Source organism: Panulirus ornatus, chromosome 16 (assembly GCF_036320965.1).
Source record: "Panulirus ornatus isolate Po-2019 chromosome 16, ASM3632096v1, whole genome shotgun sequence".
NCBI classification, from domain to species: domain Eukaryota; kingdom Metazoa; phylum Arthropoda; class Malacostraca; order Decapoda; family Palinuridae; genus Panulirus; species Panulirus ornatus.
This window is the reverse complement of record NC_092239.1, coordinates 8,470,062-8,488,548: the sequence shown is the minus strand read 5'-3', so window position 1 is coordinate 8,488,548 and position 18,487 is coordinate 8,470,062. Positions and strand designations below refer to the sequence as shown.

Sequence of the window (18,487 nt, the reverse complement as noted above, 5' to 3'; positions counted from 1 at the left end):
TTATCAGGGTTTGTCTTTTGAGAGCAAGGCCTGCTCAGGATGGAGGAACCTACTTGGCTTTACTTGCACAAGAGAAAAAGAAGCCCATGGAGAAAGTACCGAAATTCAGAAAATGGTATATGATGACCATGGTGTCCACTGAGTTTCAGAATCCTCTAAGACTAATGTTATGTTCCAAAGAGAAAGATACGGAAGTATCAAAGCCATTTTGCAAGTACTGTATCATGATCTTTGCTACTGTTAACTGGATGGTATGTCAAGTCAACAGAGAAGCTCTACAGTTGGGATAAACATTCATATTATATAAAAAGCTGTCGTGATACTCACAGCAATAGGGACCAAGAAATTGAGCAAATTTCAGCTTAACAGTTGTCAGCCAAAGTACAGGGTTAGGGACAAAATGACCAAACTAATACACTAAAGTGCCCTTAAAGTTTCTTATGCATGTAATACATTCATATGTTCAGAAAATCCTAATGATTATGAACAGTCTTTTCCTTTGAAAAAGGTGCTAAGAAAGTATGTGGCATTTATAGGGGAATAAGTGTGTTAAGTATACCAAGAAAAATGTATAAGTGTCAGTTTAGAGTGATATGTAACTGAATGCATAGTAAGAAAGAAGCAATGGGTTTTTAAGGAAAGGTAGGTGATATGTTAAGATTTTTGTGGTGAGAATGACTGTGGAAAAGTACCCAGTGAAAGGTAAGAAGCTTTTTGCAGCTTTCATGGATCTAGAGAAAGCATATGACCGAGTCAAATGGAATGCTTTATGGGACATGTTAAGGATATATAGGGTAGGGAAACAACTGTTGGATGATGTGAAAGCTTTTTATAGAGGAACAAAGGCATGTTGCATGTTGAGCAAAAGTCTTGGCATACATGTGGATGTGAGGTAGAGCTGTGTGATGTCACTGGCATTTTAACATATATATATATTTATTATTATTATTATTTTGCTTTGTCGCTGTCTCCCGCGTTTGCGAGGTAGCGCAAGGAAACAGACGAAAGAAATGGCCCAACCCACCCCCATACACAATGTATACACACACACGTCCACACACGCAAATATACATACCTATACATCTCAATGTACACATATATATACATACACAGACACATACATATATATCCATGCACACAATTCACACTGTCTGCCCCCATTCACTCCCATCGCCACCTCGCCACACATGGAATACCATCACCCTCCCCCCTCATGTGTGCGAGGTAGCACTAGGAAAAGACAACAAAGGCCCCATTCGTTCACACTCAGTCTCTAGCTGCCACGCAAACCACAGCTCCCTTTCCACATCCAGGCCCCACACAACTTTCCATGGTTTACCCCCAGACGCTTCACATGCCCTGATTCAATCCATTGACAGCATGTCGACCCCAGTATATCACATCGATCCAATTCACTCTATTCCTTGCACGCCTTTCACCCTCCTGCATGTTCAGGCCCCGATCACTGTACATCTTTTTCACTCCATCTTTCCACCTCCAATTTGGTCTCCCACTTCTCCTCACTCCCTCCACCTCCGACACATATATCCTCTTGGTCAATCTTTCCTCACTCATTCTCTCCATGTGCCCAAACCATTTCAAAACACCCTCTTCTGCTCTCTCAACCACACTCTTTTTATTTCCACACATCTCTCTTACCCTTACATTACTTACTCGATCAAACCACCTCACACCTCATATTGTCCTCAAACATCTCATTTCCAGCACATCCACCCTCCTGCGCACAACTCTATTCATAGCCCATGCCTCGCAACCATACAACATTGTTGGAACCACTATTCCTTCAAACATACCCATTTTTGCTTTCCGAGATAATGTTCTCGACTTCCAAACATTCTTCAAGGAAGAAGAGAGGAAAGTGATTGGTTCTCAGTGAACGTAGGTTTGTGGCAGGGGTGTGTGAAGTCTCCATGGTTGTTTAATTTGTTTATGGATGGGGTTGTTAGGAAGGTGAATGCAAGAGTTTTGGAAAGAGGGGCAAGTATGCAGTCTGTTGTGGATGAGAGAGCTTGGGAAGTGACTCAGTTGTTGTTCACTGATGATACAGCGCTGGTGGCTGATTCATGTGAGAAACTGCAGAAGCTGGTGACTGAGTTTGGTAAAGTGTGTGAAAGAAGAAAGTTAAGAGTAAATGTGAATACGAGCAAGGTTATTAGGTACAGTAGGGTTGAGGGTCAAGTCAATTGGGAGGTAAGTCTGGATGGAGAAAAACAGGAGGAAGTAAAGTGTTTTAGCTATCTGGGACTGGATCTGGCAGCGGATGGAACCATGGAAGCGGAAGTGAATCATAGGGTGGGGGAGGGGGCGAAAATCCTGGGAGCCTTGAAGAATACATATTATATATATATATATACCTTACTTACCTCCCAATTTACTTAACCCTCAACCCTACTGTACCTAATAACCTTACTCTTATTCACATTTACTCTCAACTTTCTTCTTTCACACACTTTACCAAACTCTGTCACCAGCTTCTGCAGTTTCTCACATGAATCAGTCACCAGCGCTGTATCATCAGAGAACAACAACTGACTCACTTCCCAAGCTCTCTCATCCACAGCAGACTGCATACTTGCCCCTCTTTCCAAAACTCTTGCATTCACCTCCCTAACAACCCCATCCATAAACAAATTAAATAACCATGGAGACATCACACACCCCTGCCAAAAACCTACATTCACTGAGAACCAATCACTTTCCTCTCTTCCTACACGTACACATGCCTTACATCTTCGATAAAAACTTTTCACTGCTTCTAACATCTTGCCTCCACACCATATATTCTTAATACCTTCCACAGAGCATCTCTATCAACTCTATCATATGCCTTCTCCAGATCCATAAATGCTACATACAAATCCATTTGCTTTTCTAAGTATTTCTCACATACATTCATCAAAGCACACATCTGATCCACACATCCTCTACCACTTCTGAAACCACACTGCTCTTCCCCAATCTGATGCTCTGTACATGCCTTCACCCCTCTCAATCAATAAGAGTAAGGTTATTAGGTACACTCGGGTTGAGGGTCAAGTCAATTGGGAGGTAAGTTTGAATGGAGAAAAAACGGAGGAAGTGAAGTGTTTTAGATATCTGGGAGTGGATTTGGCAGCGGATGGAACCATGGAAGCGGAAGTGAATCTCAGGGTGGGTGAGGGGGCGAAAATTCTGGGAGCGCTGAAGAATGTGTGGAAGTCGAGAACATTATCTCGGAAATCAAAAATGGGTATGTTTGAAGGAATAGTGGTTCCAACAATGTTGTATGGTTGCGAGGCATGGGCTATGGATAGAGTTGTGCACAGGAGGGTGGATGTGCTGGAAATGAGATGTTTGAGGACAATATGAGGTGTGAGATGGTTTGATCGAATAAGTAATAATAGGGTAAGAGAGATGTGTGGTAATAAAAAGTGTGGTTGAGAGAGCAGAAGAGGATGTTTTGAAATGGTTTGGTCACATGGAGAGAATGAGTTAGGAAAGAATGACCAAGAGAATATATGTTTCAGAGGTGGAGGGAACAAGGAGAAGTGGGAGACCAAATTGGAGGTGGAAAGATGGAGTGAAAAAGATTTTGAGTGATCGGGGCCTGAACATGCAGGAGGGTGAAAGGCGGGCAAGGAATAGAGTGAATTGGAACGATGTGGTATACCGGGGTCGACGTGATGTCAATGGATTGAACCAGGGCATGTGAAGCGTTGGGGTAAACCATGGAAAGTTCTGTGGGGTTCCGGGTGTGGAAAGGGAGCTGTGGTTTCGGTGCATTATTACATGACAGCTAGAGACTGAGTGTGAACAAATGGGGCCTTTGTTGTCTTTTCCTAGCACTACCTCGCACACATGAGGGGGGAGGGTGTTGTTATTTCATGAGTGGCGGGGTGGCGATGGGAATGAATAAAGGCAGACAGTATGAATTATGTACTTGGGTATATATGTATATGTCTGTGTGTGTATATATATGTATACATTGAGATGTATAGGTATGTATATGTACTGTGTGTGGACGTGTATGTATATACATGTGTATGAGGGTGGGTTGTGCCATTCTTTCGTCTGTTTCCTTGCGCTACCTCGCTAACACGGGAGACAGCGACAAAGCAAAATATAAATAAATGAATATCCTTCTTTTCTTTCACACTATTCGCCATTTCCCGCGATAGCGAGGTAGCGTTAAGAACAGAGGACTGGGCCTTTGAGGGAATATCCTCACCTGGCCCCCTTCTCTGTTCCTTCTTCTGGAAAATTTAAAAAAAAAACGAGAGGGGAGGATTTCCAGCCCCCCGCTCCCTTCCCTTTTAGTCGCCTTCTACGACACGCAGGGAATACGTGGGAAGTACTCTTTCTCCCCTATCCCCTGGGATAAAATAAATGAATATACATATATATATATATATATAGATGGAGTGATGAGAGATGAAATCAAAACTAAAGAAAAGGATTGCAAAGATGGAGTGAGGCAGTGGTGGTACTGTGACTAATGACAAACCTGTTTGCAGATGATGTGTTTGCTGATGGTAAAGTGAAGTCGTTGAGGCTGTAAGTGTGCTTTATGGTGTGTGTATGACCATAGGCGACTGAAGGTAAATGTGAGTAATACTAAAGTTTGAAAGGAAACAGAGTGAAAGTATTGATTTTTATAAACCCTATACAGTGTGTGAATTAAGTGTACTAAACTGGACAGCATAGTCCATCTGAACATGACGTAAGCAGCCAAAACAAAGACATTGAATGAGTCACAGAGGTCAAGAATCCAGCCTATAGAAGTGAGCTATCTGAGAGGAGCATTTGGTAAAACCAAATGAAATGAAGAAAGAAATAAGAGTAACAGAGATTTGGTATTGCAGGGAATGCAAAGGGGGAGGTAGAGTATTCGGCATGTGAAAAAAAATACATGACGGGGAGTTTATGAGGAAAGTGTATAATAGTAAGGTTAAAGGGGTAGAAGTGTGAGAGAAAGACCACCTGTGACATGGAGAAATAGAGTGTAAAAGTACTAGAGGGAGAGAAATGGTGGAAGAATGCATGGAATGGTGTATGCAACAAAGGTGCACAAGGACAGGGAAACATGGAGACTTTTTGCCGAGGCCACCCGCTTGATGGGAGTTCCTGGAGGGAATAAGCATCAGAGATACAAATAGAATAATATTAATACCATCATGAATATAATGGCAAAAACTTGTGGGACACTTGGAAGTGCTACACATCTCATTGACTCTTGCAATCAACTTGAGTTCAAAACATTCAAATTACAACTGGTCAAATGATATAGAAGAAGCCCATGCAAACACTGTGCTAGAATTGCCATTTGCCAGTGGCCTGTTACGGGTGAGGTACTAAAGGCTAAGAAGTGGCACTGGAGTTCACTAATTATGAAGACTATTGCTGTGGCCACCACAGATATAGACAGATAGATAAAAATGATGTGGTAAAATTCATTTCTTCGTATAATTTTTCTACATAATTCTCTTTAGTAGGTTCTTACCTATTATCAGCAAGAATTAATAATTATATAACTATCTATCTATCTACATTTCTAATGCCCATTCCCTTCAGGAACTCCCTTAAGGAGATAGCCATGGAAAATGCATCTCCATAACTGGTGAATTCCAGTGTCACTTCTTAGCCTTTTAGTGCCTCACCTTTAACAAGCCACTGGCAGAGGGCAACTCTAGTGTAGTATTTCCATAGCCTCCTACCTAATGTTCCTACTGACTATATCTACCTAATGTTTTAATCTATTACTTCTACTGAATGCTCCCACCTAAATGTTCCAGCCTACTACTTCAATCTAATGCTCCTGTCTCATGATACTACCTACTACTTCTCTCTATTGCCAAAAGGCAAGACTAGTGCATAGCACTTACCACAGGAAAATCTATAGGGTTATGAAGAATGAGTTGTATGAGTTAAGTGTTGTAAAGTGTTTTGTGTGAGGAGAGACTGTATGTTTGTGGATAGAACGCCAGCAGTCCACATGTGGGTGAGGAGGAAAGAAAAGACAGCTACCTGGGTCAGAGGAGTGCAACTTGACAAACACTGAAGTGCAATAACCCTTCTGATACCCAGGTAAGTAGTAATGGTAATACAACTCCCTGGTTGGTGGTTGCCTACCCACTACTACCACTGTTATATATCTGCATATTCAGTATAATTCATGAGAAAGTAGGTGATATAGATGGACTGCTTACCACATTCCAAACATTAGTAAATGCCTTTGCTTCAAAACATTCAATATATGTCTGATAAAATGATATTGTAAATCAATTTCCACATGGGTTGTGATGTGACATTATATTTGTGCAAGTGTGTGAGTGGGCTGATGATGGAACCAAAAAAAGCAATTTCTCATTACATAGTCATAAAGGAAGCAACAGGTGGGAAAGCCAGTGTTTCCACACCTGAAAGATATGGCGTTACAAAGTCCTAACCCTGGTTTTCCAAGAATATTTCTCAGAGAACCTTTCCCATGTTCATGATAGAGACCACTGAAGAGTGATACAGAGAAATATCAAAAGCAATATTATAAATATTCATCATTACACAGGAACTAAAGTACATAACATCAAAGAACACTTACTTATGAACAAATAAATGTCACATAAAAAGAAGAACCAGAAAAGTCACAAACTTAAATAATTTGTAAACATTTATGAACTGGTCACCAAAAGTCACTACAATTCACACCCTGTGGACGATGACCAAGCCCCCACTATGACCTCCACAACGTTGTTACAGGAAAAATTATCAACCATCCTATTCATGTTCTACACCATCTATGCCATTCTCCAAACAATCTGAAGTTTTTCTAACCTCTTATCACCCTACAGTAGCAAAACTTCAAACTCATTTTGATCAAACTTATAAGTGTTTCTATAATCAGTGTGCCTTCTCAGAATTCCCCCTCTATACACCAACTATGACACTTAAATAGCAGTGATTGGAATAACTTACAAAAATTCTTCCTCTATTGTCCTTGGGACGATTACTGCATCTTCAGGCAATACTTCTGTCTATGCTGTGTACACAGAAGGGATTACTGTTGCAGGAATGGAAGAATGCATCCCCTTCACTAAAAGACTATTTCTTCATCCAAAGCATGGTTTACTCAATCTTGTTCTCAGGCCATTTGGGCAAGGGACCTAATATAATGAATGTGGTAAACTCTCCTTCCCTCTAATCTCAATCAGCTTTCACGACCTGAAATCATTACAAATATGTTATTCATGAGGCAAAAAGCACTCCTTCACACAGCAGAGTAACAACTCTCCTTTTACTGACAAATCTCTCTGATATTGGGCAGAAAGTATTTCTAACAGTTTCAGTCATTGTAATGTTCCTTCACTTTTCCATTCATAACAGTACTGAGCTGTTACTCCAGCTAATACAGCTACTCTTTTTGGATCTTGAATTTCTTCTGCTTCCATCTTGGATAACTAACATTCCCTCACCCCCGAAGCATAACAAATAAATCCTATGCCCCTTCACATAATCTCTTTACAGAGTCAGAAAATCACCTCTCTCTTGACGCAAGTAGGGCACATGGAGCAGGCGGTACCTTTCCTGATGTTTAAAAGAAGTACATCTTAGAACTTGCATCCATGCTTGCTCCTGTTACTTTTTCCTTAAAACCAACATTTTTCTCTGACCTTAGAAACAAGCATCAGTAGAGCCCATTCTACAGAAGAGTAAGCAATGTAATCCTTCCAACTATTGTTCTACTTCTTTGACTTCTACTGCCTCCAAAGTCTTTGAATCTCTCCTGAGCTCCAATTTCCTTATATGAACTTCAGTCTTCTATCTGAATTTCTTTTCTCTGATTTTCACATGCTGAATTCCTATGGAAGTATCTTATGATGGAGTCTGGTGAAGATGCCTATGATTCTCATTCCTCACCATTTATTCAAATTATATAAAGGATTGATTAACCCTCCCAAGGAACACTGATCTCATTTTGGGCAGCCCATTGCTCCATGTACATATCCTACATATTCAAGTGTTAGAAAAATCAAGGGAGGGCCATTGTGATGCCAGGTTTATTTCCCTAACCTGGTATGCCTGATGCTTCTCCTAACAAAATACATTACAAAAGAAGGCTTATCCTTCTTTCAAAATAAAATCTTTCCACTTCAATCAAATCTTGGACTCGGTGAGAATTTCCATCCATGGATAGCGCTTTTATTATGAAAAATGTTGATTTTGTTTTTTACTCATTCTGCAGACAAGTTATGTAACATGCTAATGAACAAAGAGTTCTTTACAGTCAGAAGGTATAGAGCAATGTAAGCAAAAACTCTGTTGTAAAAGTATCCAGCTAACTTGAAACAATAAAGCTAGAACAAAATCCTACACTACTATTCAACATCATAAGACAAATACGCTAATCTTTCAAAGTACAAATAAATGCCATGTATATTCATCACAGAATAAACAACTAGGTAACAGTACTCTATCTACCTGTATCTCTGATGCCTGTTCCTACCTGAAACTCTCTAGGAAGTGGCCATGACTAAATAGAGTTTAGTGATTTCTGGAAATGCATTTCCTTAAAAAAATACTATAATCCCAAAATATATATCAACCCAATTTTTCTAAATATGAATTAACATTATTTCACTTCATCAACAGTCTCAATACAGCAGATGACTCATAGAGGGTCTCCTTCAAGAATCATAGTCAAACCACTGCATGCATAATCCTTTCAATACATCTATGATCAGCCTTCAAACTCTCTTCCATAGACAAAGCTGAGAGTATTTGTTCTAGCTAGATTTAAAACAAAAGTTCTCAAACATTACCTTCTATTGATGAACAGTTTAAACTCTGCTCCAAACCAAGAGAGAACTTTTCTAATGACCTGAAAAATCAGAAAAAAAAATCATCAGTACTTTTCTAAGAGAACAGGCTTCTACAAAATTACCTCTAAACCTTTCTGTTTTAGTCAAATTAATCAACAACTTTTTACACAGTGTGTTACATGGAACACTACCATTTATCTACTGATGCATACAATATCCCTTAGCCTTTCGGCTGCAATGCGACAGTACACTGGTTTGCTACAAAGGCTACAATGTGCCACATACTGGTTTGCTATGAAGGCTGCAACATGCCATGTAGGCTGGAAATGATTTTGGCAGCTATGTTTTAAATTCCCAGGTGCTGCATGATTCCATCAGTCATCCATAAATAGCACTAACAACCTAAAAACACAGCTGGGAAAAATATCATGCATCACAGTCACCTGTAAATCATCAATGAGAATGTAATTGTATCATCAGGGAAGGAGGCCAGATTTACAGGGCAACTACTGAAGTAAAATTCTATAATAATAGAATTCTTTTTTTATCGGGTTACCATTCATATAGTGGATGAAAATCAGATCAATTCTTTCATTTATTCAAGCAAGAAATGTTCTGTACATGTAAATATGTTTTTTCTTTCTGCCTCACCCACACGTGGACCACTGGCATTGTGTCCACCAACATATCTTTCTGTGTTACAAACACTTAAATCAAAAAGCTCATTCTTCATAATTCTAGATTTTTCTGCAGTGAGCATTATGCACTAACTCTGCCTTTTGGCAAAATGATAGGAGTAATAGGTAGAAGTAGTAGGTAGGAACATTTCAGCAAGAGCATTACGTAGAAACATAAGTAGAAGTAGTAGATAGGAACATTAGGAGGCAGCATTAGGTAGTAGTAGATTGGAACATTAGGTAGAAATAGTCAGAAAGAACATCAGGTAAGAGCCTCAGCAAACACTGCACTAAAATTGCCTTCTGCCAGTGGCCTGTTAAGGATGAGGCACTAAAGCCTAAGAAGTGGCACTGTTATTCATTAGTTATGGAGACTATTGCCACGGCTACCCCCTAAAGGGAGTTCCAGGAAGGAAGTCATCAGATATATACAATAGACAGAATATATGAAAATTTGATTACTGAATTATGTAAAAAAAAATTATGTAACTTACATATAAGATGGGCAATATCAAGGATGAAAGGGTGTAATGTATTTAGGCATATGTAGAATGAAATCAAGGAAAAACTCATCATCACCACATACATAAAAAAAAAAGAAGTATCTATGCCAGCATCTTTGTCAACTTAATACCCTCCCAATACAGAAGAAAGGATACTACTTTTAAGGGGTATTTCCTTCAAAAACATATGATTTAAGAGACATTCTGCAAGTCATTATGCAATGGTTGAAAATCACTTCAGATATATGCCATAGTTTAAGGGTTTGGGTTCTCCTAACAACTATTCTTATTTTAGTTAGGCACATACCGTAATTCTTCTGCCATACCAGATCTGTCATTCTACCAAATGCACCTTAACATTCTCTAAAAGAAATGTAAATAAAAGATATTGAAAAATGAATAGCCCTGTTCTTCCCACAGGAATAGCCCTGTAAGCATAAACTATCAGACACCAACATTCCCAAATAAAGGCTAATCAAGCAACTTAACCATCCCATATGCAATATGCAAAAAGACAGAACTGAAACAGCAAAAAGGTGTGCAGAGGACACAGATGAATGGATAAACTGTGATGAAGGAGTGGTCAAGAATCCAGATCATAATGATGATTGTGGCTATGATAGTAATTGATGAAATCTAGGGAGGATCAGCCACTGATGAAATGATCAAACTTAGGGACCAGTACATATGTGCCCATGAAAAGAATAATTCCAACACACGCACCAACAAATCATTAGCATTTGTCTTGTCAAAGACACACTCAAAAAAGAAAGGCCAAGCATATGAAAAAGGTAACTCTGCATGACATATTACATAAAATCCAAACTGTGTGAACCCTATAACAACCCCTTCACCAATCCTACCAACGAAGGGAGTATCTGAATTTAGAAAACCAAACTACAATGAAAGGCTGAGGATTACAAATTTACCTACCACAAAGGATAGAAGAGATAGGGGTGACCTCACTGCACCCTTCGTTTTTATATCAGTTGAACTACAAATGTAAACAGTTCTTTGTATGAGGCAATGACAGTAACTTGGAGTTCTATGACATTACAGAAAAAGTGTGTAAGAAAGAATGAGGAGTACTGTTTTAATGTAAGGGTGGCTGAAACACACTAGAAAATGAAAATGGAGATGAGCGGTCTATGAGTCTAAAATGCTACACGAAAGTAAAGAAAGTTTAAGGTGATGGGGCTTTAAAAGTGTAGATCTCTCTCCCAGTAATGTACAAATAGGATTTCACAGAAGTAAAGAAGTGTGTGATGCATGTTTTTCACTTATTTGCAAATTTCTTACTCAATTAGCCGTGAAAATATTGAGTTCTACTGTATCACCAATTACTCTTACCTGTATCGTATAGTCAATTTGTGGAGCAAAGTCAGCATTTGTCCCACCACGCAGCACAAAATATGAGGGAGAATCACCAAAAAGTGCACACGGTAGGACTGACTGGACTAGCAAGCTCACACTCCTGAAATATATACCTTTAATCAGAGATGTCTGACTTCAACTTCTTTAAGTTCACGATTTTAATCAAGTTAAATAAAAGAAACATCCTGCTTTATATCAAACTTTTAAAGCTGCTGGAAAAGGAGCAAAATCTCTTCAAATGTAACAATGCAATGCTATCACTGCCAAGAAGTAATCAACCATCCTGACCACTCTAAGTCTATAAATTACCAACAAAAATGCCCAAACTATGTGGCAAAGACCACAAAGGAAAGAAAATGTATCATGTGCATGGAAAATAAGTGCCGTTAAAGCTGTTTTGATTAAAGTAATGCTTGTGTGCGGGAACATGGTGTCTGTGGGGTGATTTGTTTGAAGGTAGGTGCATACAGAAAGTATACACAATCATTCTCTAGCTGTCACGTGTAATGCACCAAACACAGCTCCCTATCCACAACCAAACCCCACAAACCTATCGATGGTTTACCCCAAACGTTTCACATGCTCTGGTTCAGACCACTGACAGCATATCCCAGGGGTAGGGGGAGAAAGAATTCTACTTCCATATTCCATGTGTTGTAGAAGGCAACTAAAAAGGGTGGGATGGGGGCTGGAAACCTCCCTCCTTTTTCTATTTCAATTTCTAAAAGAGAGAATGATGAAATATACGCAGCAAATTTCCTAATCACAAATAAAGTTTAAATATCCATGGGTTTGGGGATAAATGCTCAGAGACATCAAAGGTGAGGAGGTGAAAGAACTGCTGTAGTCTCATCAAAAAAAAACAACCAATGAGGGGCTTGAAAAGCTGATAGCAACTATCAGCAGCACCTTGATGATAATGACAAGGACAAATCTGCCAAGTCTACTTCCATAACAAAGGCATTGTCAGTCTTCCTCTGCAAAGGAAATGAGCTGGCAGACAATAAGATGTACATACATGGGCCAATAATGGATAAAAGTCTTTAATTTAGAAGAGTATTTAAGGGCCTGTTAGTACCTTATACAATCTCTCCATTAAAACTTATATTGCTAATCCTCATTACCTTACTTTTACTAATATCAGCTTTGAACTTCCTCCTTTCACTTATTTTCCCAAACTCAGAAACCAGTTTGTGCAGTCTATCACTTGAGTTTTACACTAGGGCCATGTTATCTGAAAACACCATCTAATGAATCTTCCACACCCTCACACCTCCGAACAAATTACAGACATGCCCCTCCCTTCAAAACCCTCACAACTAACTCCCTCACCATCCCATCCATAAATAGATTAAGCTGCCATGGAGACATCACACACCATTAATGCAGACCTACATTCACCTTCAACCACTCCTCTCTTCTTACTTTCACACATGCTCTTGGCAAAAACTTCTCACTGTTTCTAAAAGCTTCCCTCCCAAACTATATATTCAAAGCACCTTCCAAAAGGCATCTCTATCAACCCTAATGTATGCTTTCTCCACGTCCATAAGCGCCACATATAAATCCTCCTCTTTCTCTTAGTATTTTCCACAAGAATTCTAAAAAGCAAATGCTTGGTCTGAATAATCTTTGCTACTCAAGAAGCCTCCCTGTTCCTCCTCAGTCTGATGCTCTATGCATGCCACCACTCTCTAATTCACCATTCATCCAAAGAACTTACTATGTATACTCAACAGAAAATTTGGTTTAGTCCCTTTGCCTTTTTACACCAGCACTACACAGCAAAGCTACCACTGATACTGCTAATATTGATGAATTGTCAATATTCTTCTTTCAATTTTGTCCTGATGCACAATAAGAAATAATGATACAGCATAGCGTTATTTCTAATGGGATATTTTACAAGTGGCTCAAATTTCGTTTTTCCTGTTGACAGAAAATCAGACATTAAATAAAGTAAAGCTAACAAAAAGTACTTTTATAAGTCAATCAAAATACCTAAAGCTTGGTAAATGACAAAATATCCAATGACAATACCTAGAATATGGAAATAAACAAGTTGTTAGTTATTCATAAAAAAGTACAAGCCACATCTTACCCTGCAGTCTGAGTATCAGCCATGTATCTTCCACCAGAAACATGACCAGGGTAAAATGATATTTCACAAGAACCAATCTGTCCTCCATCTAACTGACCTTTACAGGCATCTCGCACTATCTGAAGCCCTGCCAAGAAATGGAAAAAGAAATTAATCATATGACGTGTCTATGCATGTGCATAATTACCAATTCGTATCTTAAAATGTAGGATGTCTACACTAGCAATGTTATTTTTTATCAATTTTTCCTATGGCAAATTTAATTTCTTTTATTATTTACATATTTCATTCATTTAACCAATCGCCCTTCAAAAGTACAGCAAAACCCTATTCTAAAAGACTACAATACATTGGAATTCGGCTTCTAATGGAACTTTCAGATGCCACCAAGCTAAGTTTAGGAACAAAAGGAAATTTCCATAAATGTCTGTTGCCTCACATAGTTAGGCAATAGTCCGTCTGGTGGTCATCAGGAAAACATGACAGCCTGTTGCACATGACAATGGTGCAGTTTTTTCATTTTACTAACATACAAAGTTCCATTTGAGCACATACACATAATTTTACCCTGGTTAACAATAATTCAATGATCATTTTGCAATATGACTTTTGCCTTTACACCTAAAGAGATAAGAAATTTCAACGTGAAAAAAGACATAGTGTGGTCACTGTCTACAACTCTGTGATAAGCACCTGCTCGGTCAACACATAAATTCAGTGCCCATGTTCTCAAGTTGATGCAACATTTTGTATGGTACAAGGGCCTGTCTTTTTTAATCACATATTAAAAGATACAAGGGATATCAGTGATGAACATGCTATGAGATCCAAGAACAACTCAGTACTGCTAAAACGTTGAAAATGACAAAGCATCATGAGCCCATTTCTGACCCAGAGATGATTCAAGTGACTTGCAGCTATTTACTTCTGATTCAGAATAGTGACAGCTATTCCCTGAACAACTCAGTCTGTTAGAACAGGGGTTTACTATACTTCACCTTTTTTCATTTGCTTCACATTATGTCCTCTCACAAATCTATCTTTGCTGATTTCCTATCTTACAAATGTTTGGTCATAATCCATGAAAGATTTGGGGGAATCCTATGTAGTTGCTCTTGATGTACCTAAACCCTTTGACAGGGTGTAGCATCAGGATCTCATCTCTAAGCTCCCTTCTTTTGGCTTCCCTCCCTCACTTTGCTCTCTCATATCTAGCTTCCTCTTCGGCTGATCTATCTCCATGGTTGTTACTGGATCAGCCTTACCCCTATTTCCACAAACAGTGGTGTCCTTCAATGGTCTCCCCTGTCCCATACACTCTTTCTCTTTTTTATCAGTGATTCTCCACCTTCAACAAAAAACCAAATGCTCTCATACAATGACAACTCAAACACTCCATTCCTACACGTCCTTCAATTCTGCTCCTTTCTCTCTAGGAACCATTCCTCAATTTCCCTCTCTCCCTTGAAGGTTTTGTAATTCCATCTCTTGATGAACATATATACTATTACTGTAACATCCACTCTCTCTTGAAAGCCCAACATTATGGAAATAGCTAAGTCTGCCTCTATGAAATCAGGAGTCCTGTTTAAATGTCAAAACTTCTTTTCTTCAGAACAGATGCTCCATTTATACATAGGAGTGATCCGTTCTTGCATGCAGTACTGCTCCCATATCTAGGCTGGTTCTAGTTCTGCATCCTTACGTGACAGAATTGAGTAAAGCAGTCTGACTTATAAACTTACCCAGGCTAACTTCAAAACTTGACCCACTTTCACTATGCTGCAAGGTTTGTTCAATTTCCCTCTTCTTTAGGTATCACTTAGGTTATTGCTCCCAAGGGCTGGCTGCTTGTGTTCCCCTACCCCTAGCTAAACCACGCAACACATGGCAAGCTGCTGTGTCACATGATTTCTGTGTGGTTGTTGGCAACTTTAGGGTGAGCCATTTTGATAACTATTTCTTTCCTTACACCATGCAGCTTTGGAACTCTCTACCCCCTTATGTCTTTCCCAATTACTATGACCTTGCACACTATAAAAGACATGTTTTCACTTCCTTCAAGATTTGTAAATACTTTCCCTTGTCTCTTCTTTTTCCCTTTCATAATCCTCTTCATATTTCAATTCACGCCCAGACTTAATGAGGACTTTAGTCTGTGACAGAAGCCTTCAATGCAAATGAGAAAAATAATCACTCTTATCTATCACATAACCCTTTCTTTCTTTCATACTATTTGCCATTTCCCGCATTAGCAAGGTAGCGTTAAGAACAGAGGACTGGGCCTTTGAGGGAATACCCTCACCTGGCCCCCTTCTCTGTTCCTTCTTTTGGAAAATTAAAAAAAAAAAGAGAGGGGAAGATCTCTAGCCCCCCCGCTCCCTTCCCTTTTAGTCGTCTTCTACGACACGCAGGGAATACGTGGGAAGTATTCTTTCTCCCCTATCCCCAGGGATAAGCACATAACCCTATGTGCTTGAATTATCAATAAACACAGAATTAAACTAGAAAAATATCATTATCTGTATGGATGATAAAATATAAATGTACTCCATATGAACATCCATATCAAATGACTCACCACAAGAAAGAAAAAAAAAATTACCTGTTAAATGTTGAGGACGTAGGCCTGGGTTTTGTCTCCCAGCACGAACTTTATTTACTGTAATCGGGATTTCTTGCACTGCACTGAGTGCCAGTCCCATACGCAGTATCTGACCACCCTACAAGTGGAAAATTTTCATTAATACATGGCAGGACATAAGAACAAGCACACAAATTCCAAGATTTATGATATGAGTTACATACTTCTTATATAAACAAGACTGCTCCATCCTTATAATAGAGCAATGCTCTCACATCTGGGGAGGTTCTAGCTCTGCAAACTTACTAAACAGAGATGAAACAAAGCTCATCAACTTATCCAATCTCCCGGTCTGTCCTCATGACTAGACCCACTTGCCATGTGCAACAATGTTGGTTCACCTTCGCTCTCCTATTGGTTACTACTTTGTTTCTAACTCCCTAGAGCTGGCTGTTTGTGTGTCCCCACTGTTAACTAGGCCAAATATTATATGTTAAGCTACTGCATCATATAATCACTGTGTGGCATCTGCCAACTCAAGGATGAGCCATTCTGATGTTTCTTTACTTACATCTCGAAACTTTGGAACTCTCTACCCTTACGTCTTTCCTAACAACTGTGGCCAGGGCCATTTTAAAAGGCAGGTTTTCCATTTCCTCTGAAATTACTAAAAAAATTTCCTCTTTTCTTATATCTTTCTCATTAACCTTTTTAACATAAGAAATAAGGTCTGGCCTTAATGTGGATTTCATCCATGGCTAAAGCTTCCAAAATAAAATAATGTAAAATATTATTTGCGACAACCAGATTAAGAAGATAACAGGACAGTGAAGTCTGATTAATTAAACATAAGATGGGGAAGGTGGCTTTCAAACTAGCTGGGCAGACGAATTACAAAATGCCCCCTTGGAGAAAAAATAAGGCAAATCCCATGTGTGTGCACTCATTAGTGAGCAACTCAGATGCCCTCCCTTCAGCAACGATGATATATAAAACCTATTAATACTATATAACTTATTAACACTGATAGAGTTGATACAGATGCTCTGTGGAAGGTATTAAGAATATATGGTGTGGGAGGCAAGTTGTTAGAAGTAGTGAAAAGTTTTTATCGAGGATGTAAGGCATGTAAACGTGTAGGAAGAGAGGAAAGAGATTGGTTCTCAGTGAATGTAGGTTTGTGGCAGGGGTGTGTGATGTCTCCATGGTTGTTTAATTTGTTTATGGATGGAGTTGTTAGGGAGGTGAATGCAAGGGTTTTGGAAAGAGAGGCAAGTATGCAGTCTGTTGTGGATGAGAGAGCTTGGGAAGTGAGTCAGTTGTTGTTCGCTGATGATACAGCACTGGTGGCTGATTCATGTGAGAAACTGCAGAAGCTGGTGACTGAGTTTGGTAAAGTGTGTGAAAGAAGCAAGTTGAGAGTAAATGTGAATAAGAGCAAGGTTATTAGGTACAGTAGGGTTGAGGGACAAGTCAATTGGGAGGTAAGTTTGAATGGAGAAAAACTGGAGGAAGTGAAGTGTTTTAGATATCTGGGAGTGGATTTGGCAGCAGATGGAACCATGGAAGTGGAAGTGAATCATAGGGTGGGGGAAGGGGCGAAAATTCTGGGAGCCTTGAACAATGTGTGGAAGACGAGAACATTATCTCGGAGAGCAAAAATGGGTATGTTTGAAGGAAGAGTGGTTCCAACAATGTTGTATGGCTGCGAGGAGTGGGCTATGGATAGAGTTGTGCGCAGGAGGGTGGATGTGCTGGAAATGAGATGTTTGAGGACAAAATGTGGTGTGACTTGGTTTAATCGAGTAAGTAATAATAGGGTAAGAGAGATGTGTGGTAATAAAAAGAGTGTGGTTGAGAGAGCAGAAGAGGGTGTTTTGAAATGGTTTGGTCACATGGAGAGAATGAGTGAGGAAAGATTGACCAAGAGGGTATATGTGTCAGAGGTGGAGGGAACGAGAAGAAGTGGGAGACCAAATTGGAGGTGGAAAGATGGAGTGAAAAAGATTTTGAGTGATCGGGGCCTGAACATGCAGGAGGGTGAAAGGCGTGCAAGGAATAGAGTGAATTGGAACAATGTGGTATACTGGGGTCGACATGCTGTCAATGGATTGAACCAGGGCATGTGAAGCATCTGGGGTAAACCATGGAAAGTTCTGTGGGGCCAGGATGTGGAAAGGGAGCTGTGGTTTCGGTGCATTATTACATGACAGCTAGAGACTGAGTGTGAACGAATGGGGCTTTTGTTGTCTTCCTAGCCCTACCTCGTGCACATGAGGGGGGAGGGGGTTGTTATTGCATGTGTGGCAGGGTGGCGATGGAAATAAATAAAGACAGACAGTATGAATATGTACAAGTGTATATATGTATATGTCTGTGTGTGTATGTATATATATGTATATGTTGAGACGTATAGGTGTGTATATTTGCGTGCG

The 18,487-nt window shown here is 39.5% G+C and overlaps 1 protein-coding gene across 2 annotated transcripts in view; it reads right to left on the bottom strand.

Moving 5' to 3' along the window:
• Rtca (RNA 3'-terminal phosphate cyclase) overlaps window positions 1-18,487 on the bottom strand; it is a 51,603-nt gene that overhangs the window by 29,680 nt on the left and 3,436 nt on the right. For both annotated transcript variants that reach the window (XM_071671237.1, XM_071671238.1), the window contains exons 2-5: window positions 16,074-16,191; window positions 13,469-13,595; window positions 11,344-11,467; window positions 8,814-8,872 (exon numbers count right to left, since the gene is read on the bottom strand). In XM_071671237.1, coding sequence (XP_071527338.1) covers window positions 8,814-8,872; window positions 11,344-11,467; window positions 13,469-13,595; window positions 16,074-16,191 — 428 coding nt within the window. The remainder of the gene's footprint in view (window positions 1-8,813; window positions 8,873-11,343; window positions 11,468-13,468; window positions 13,596-16,073; window positions 16,192-18,487) is intronic.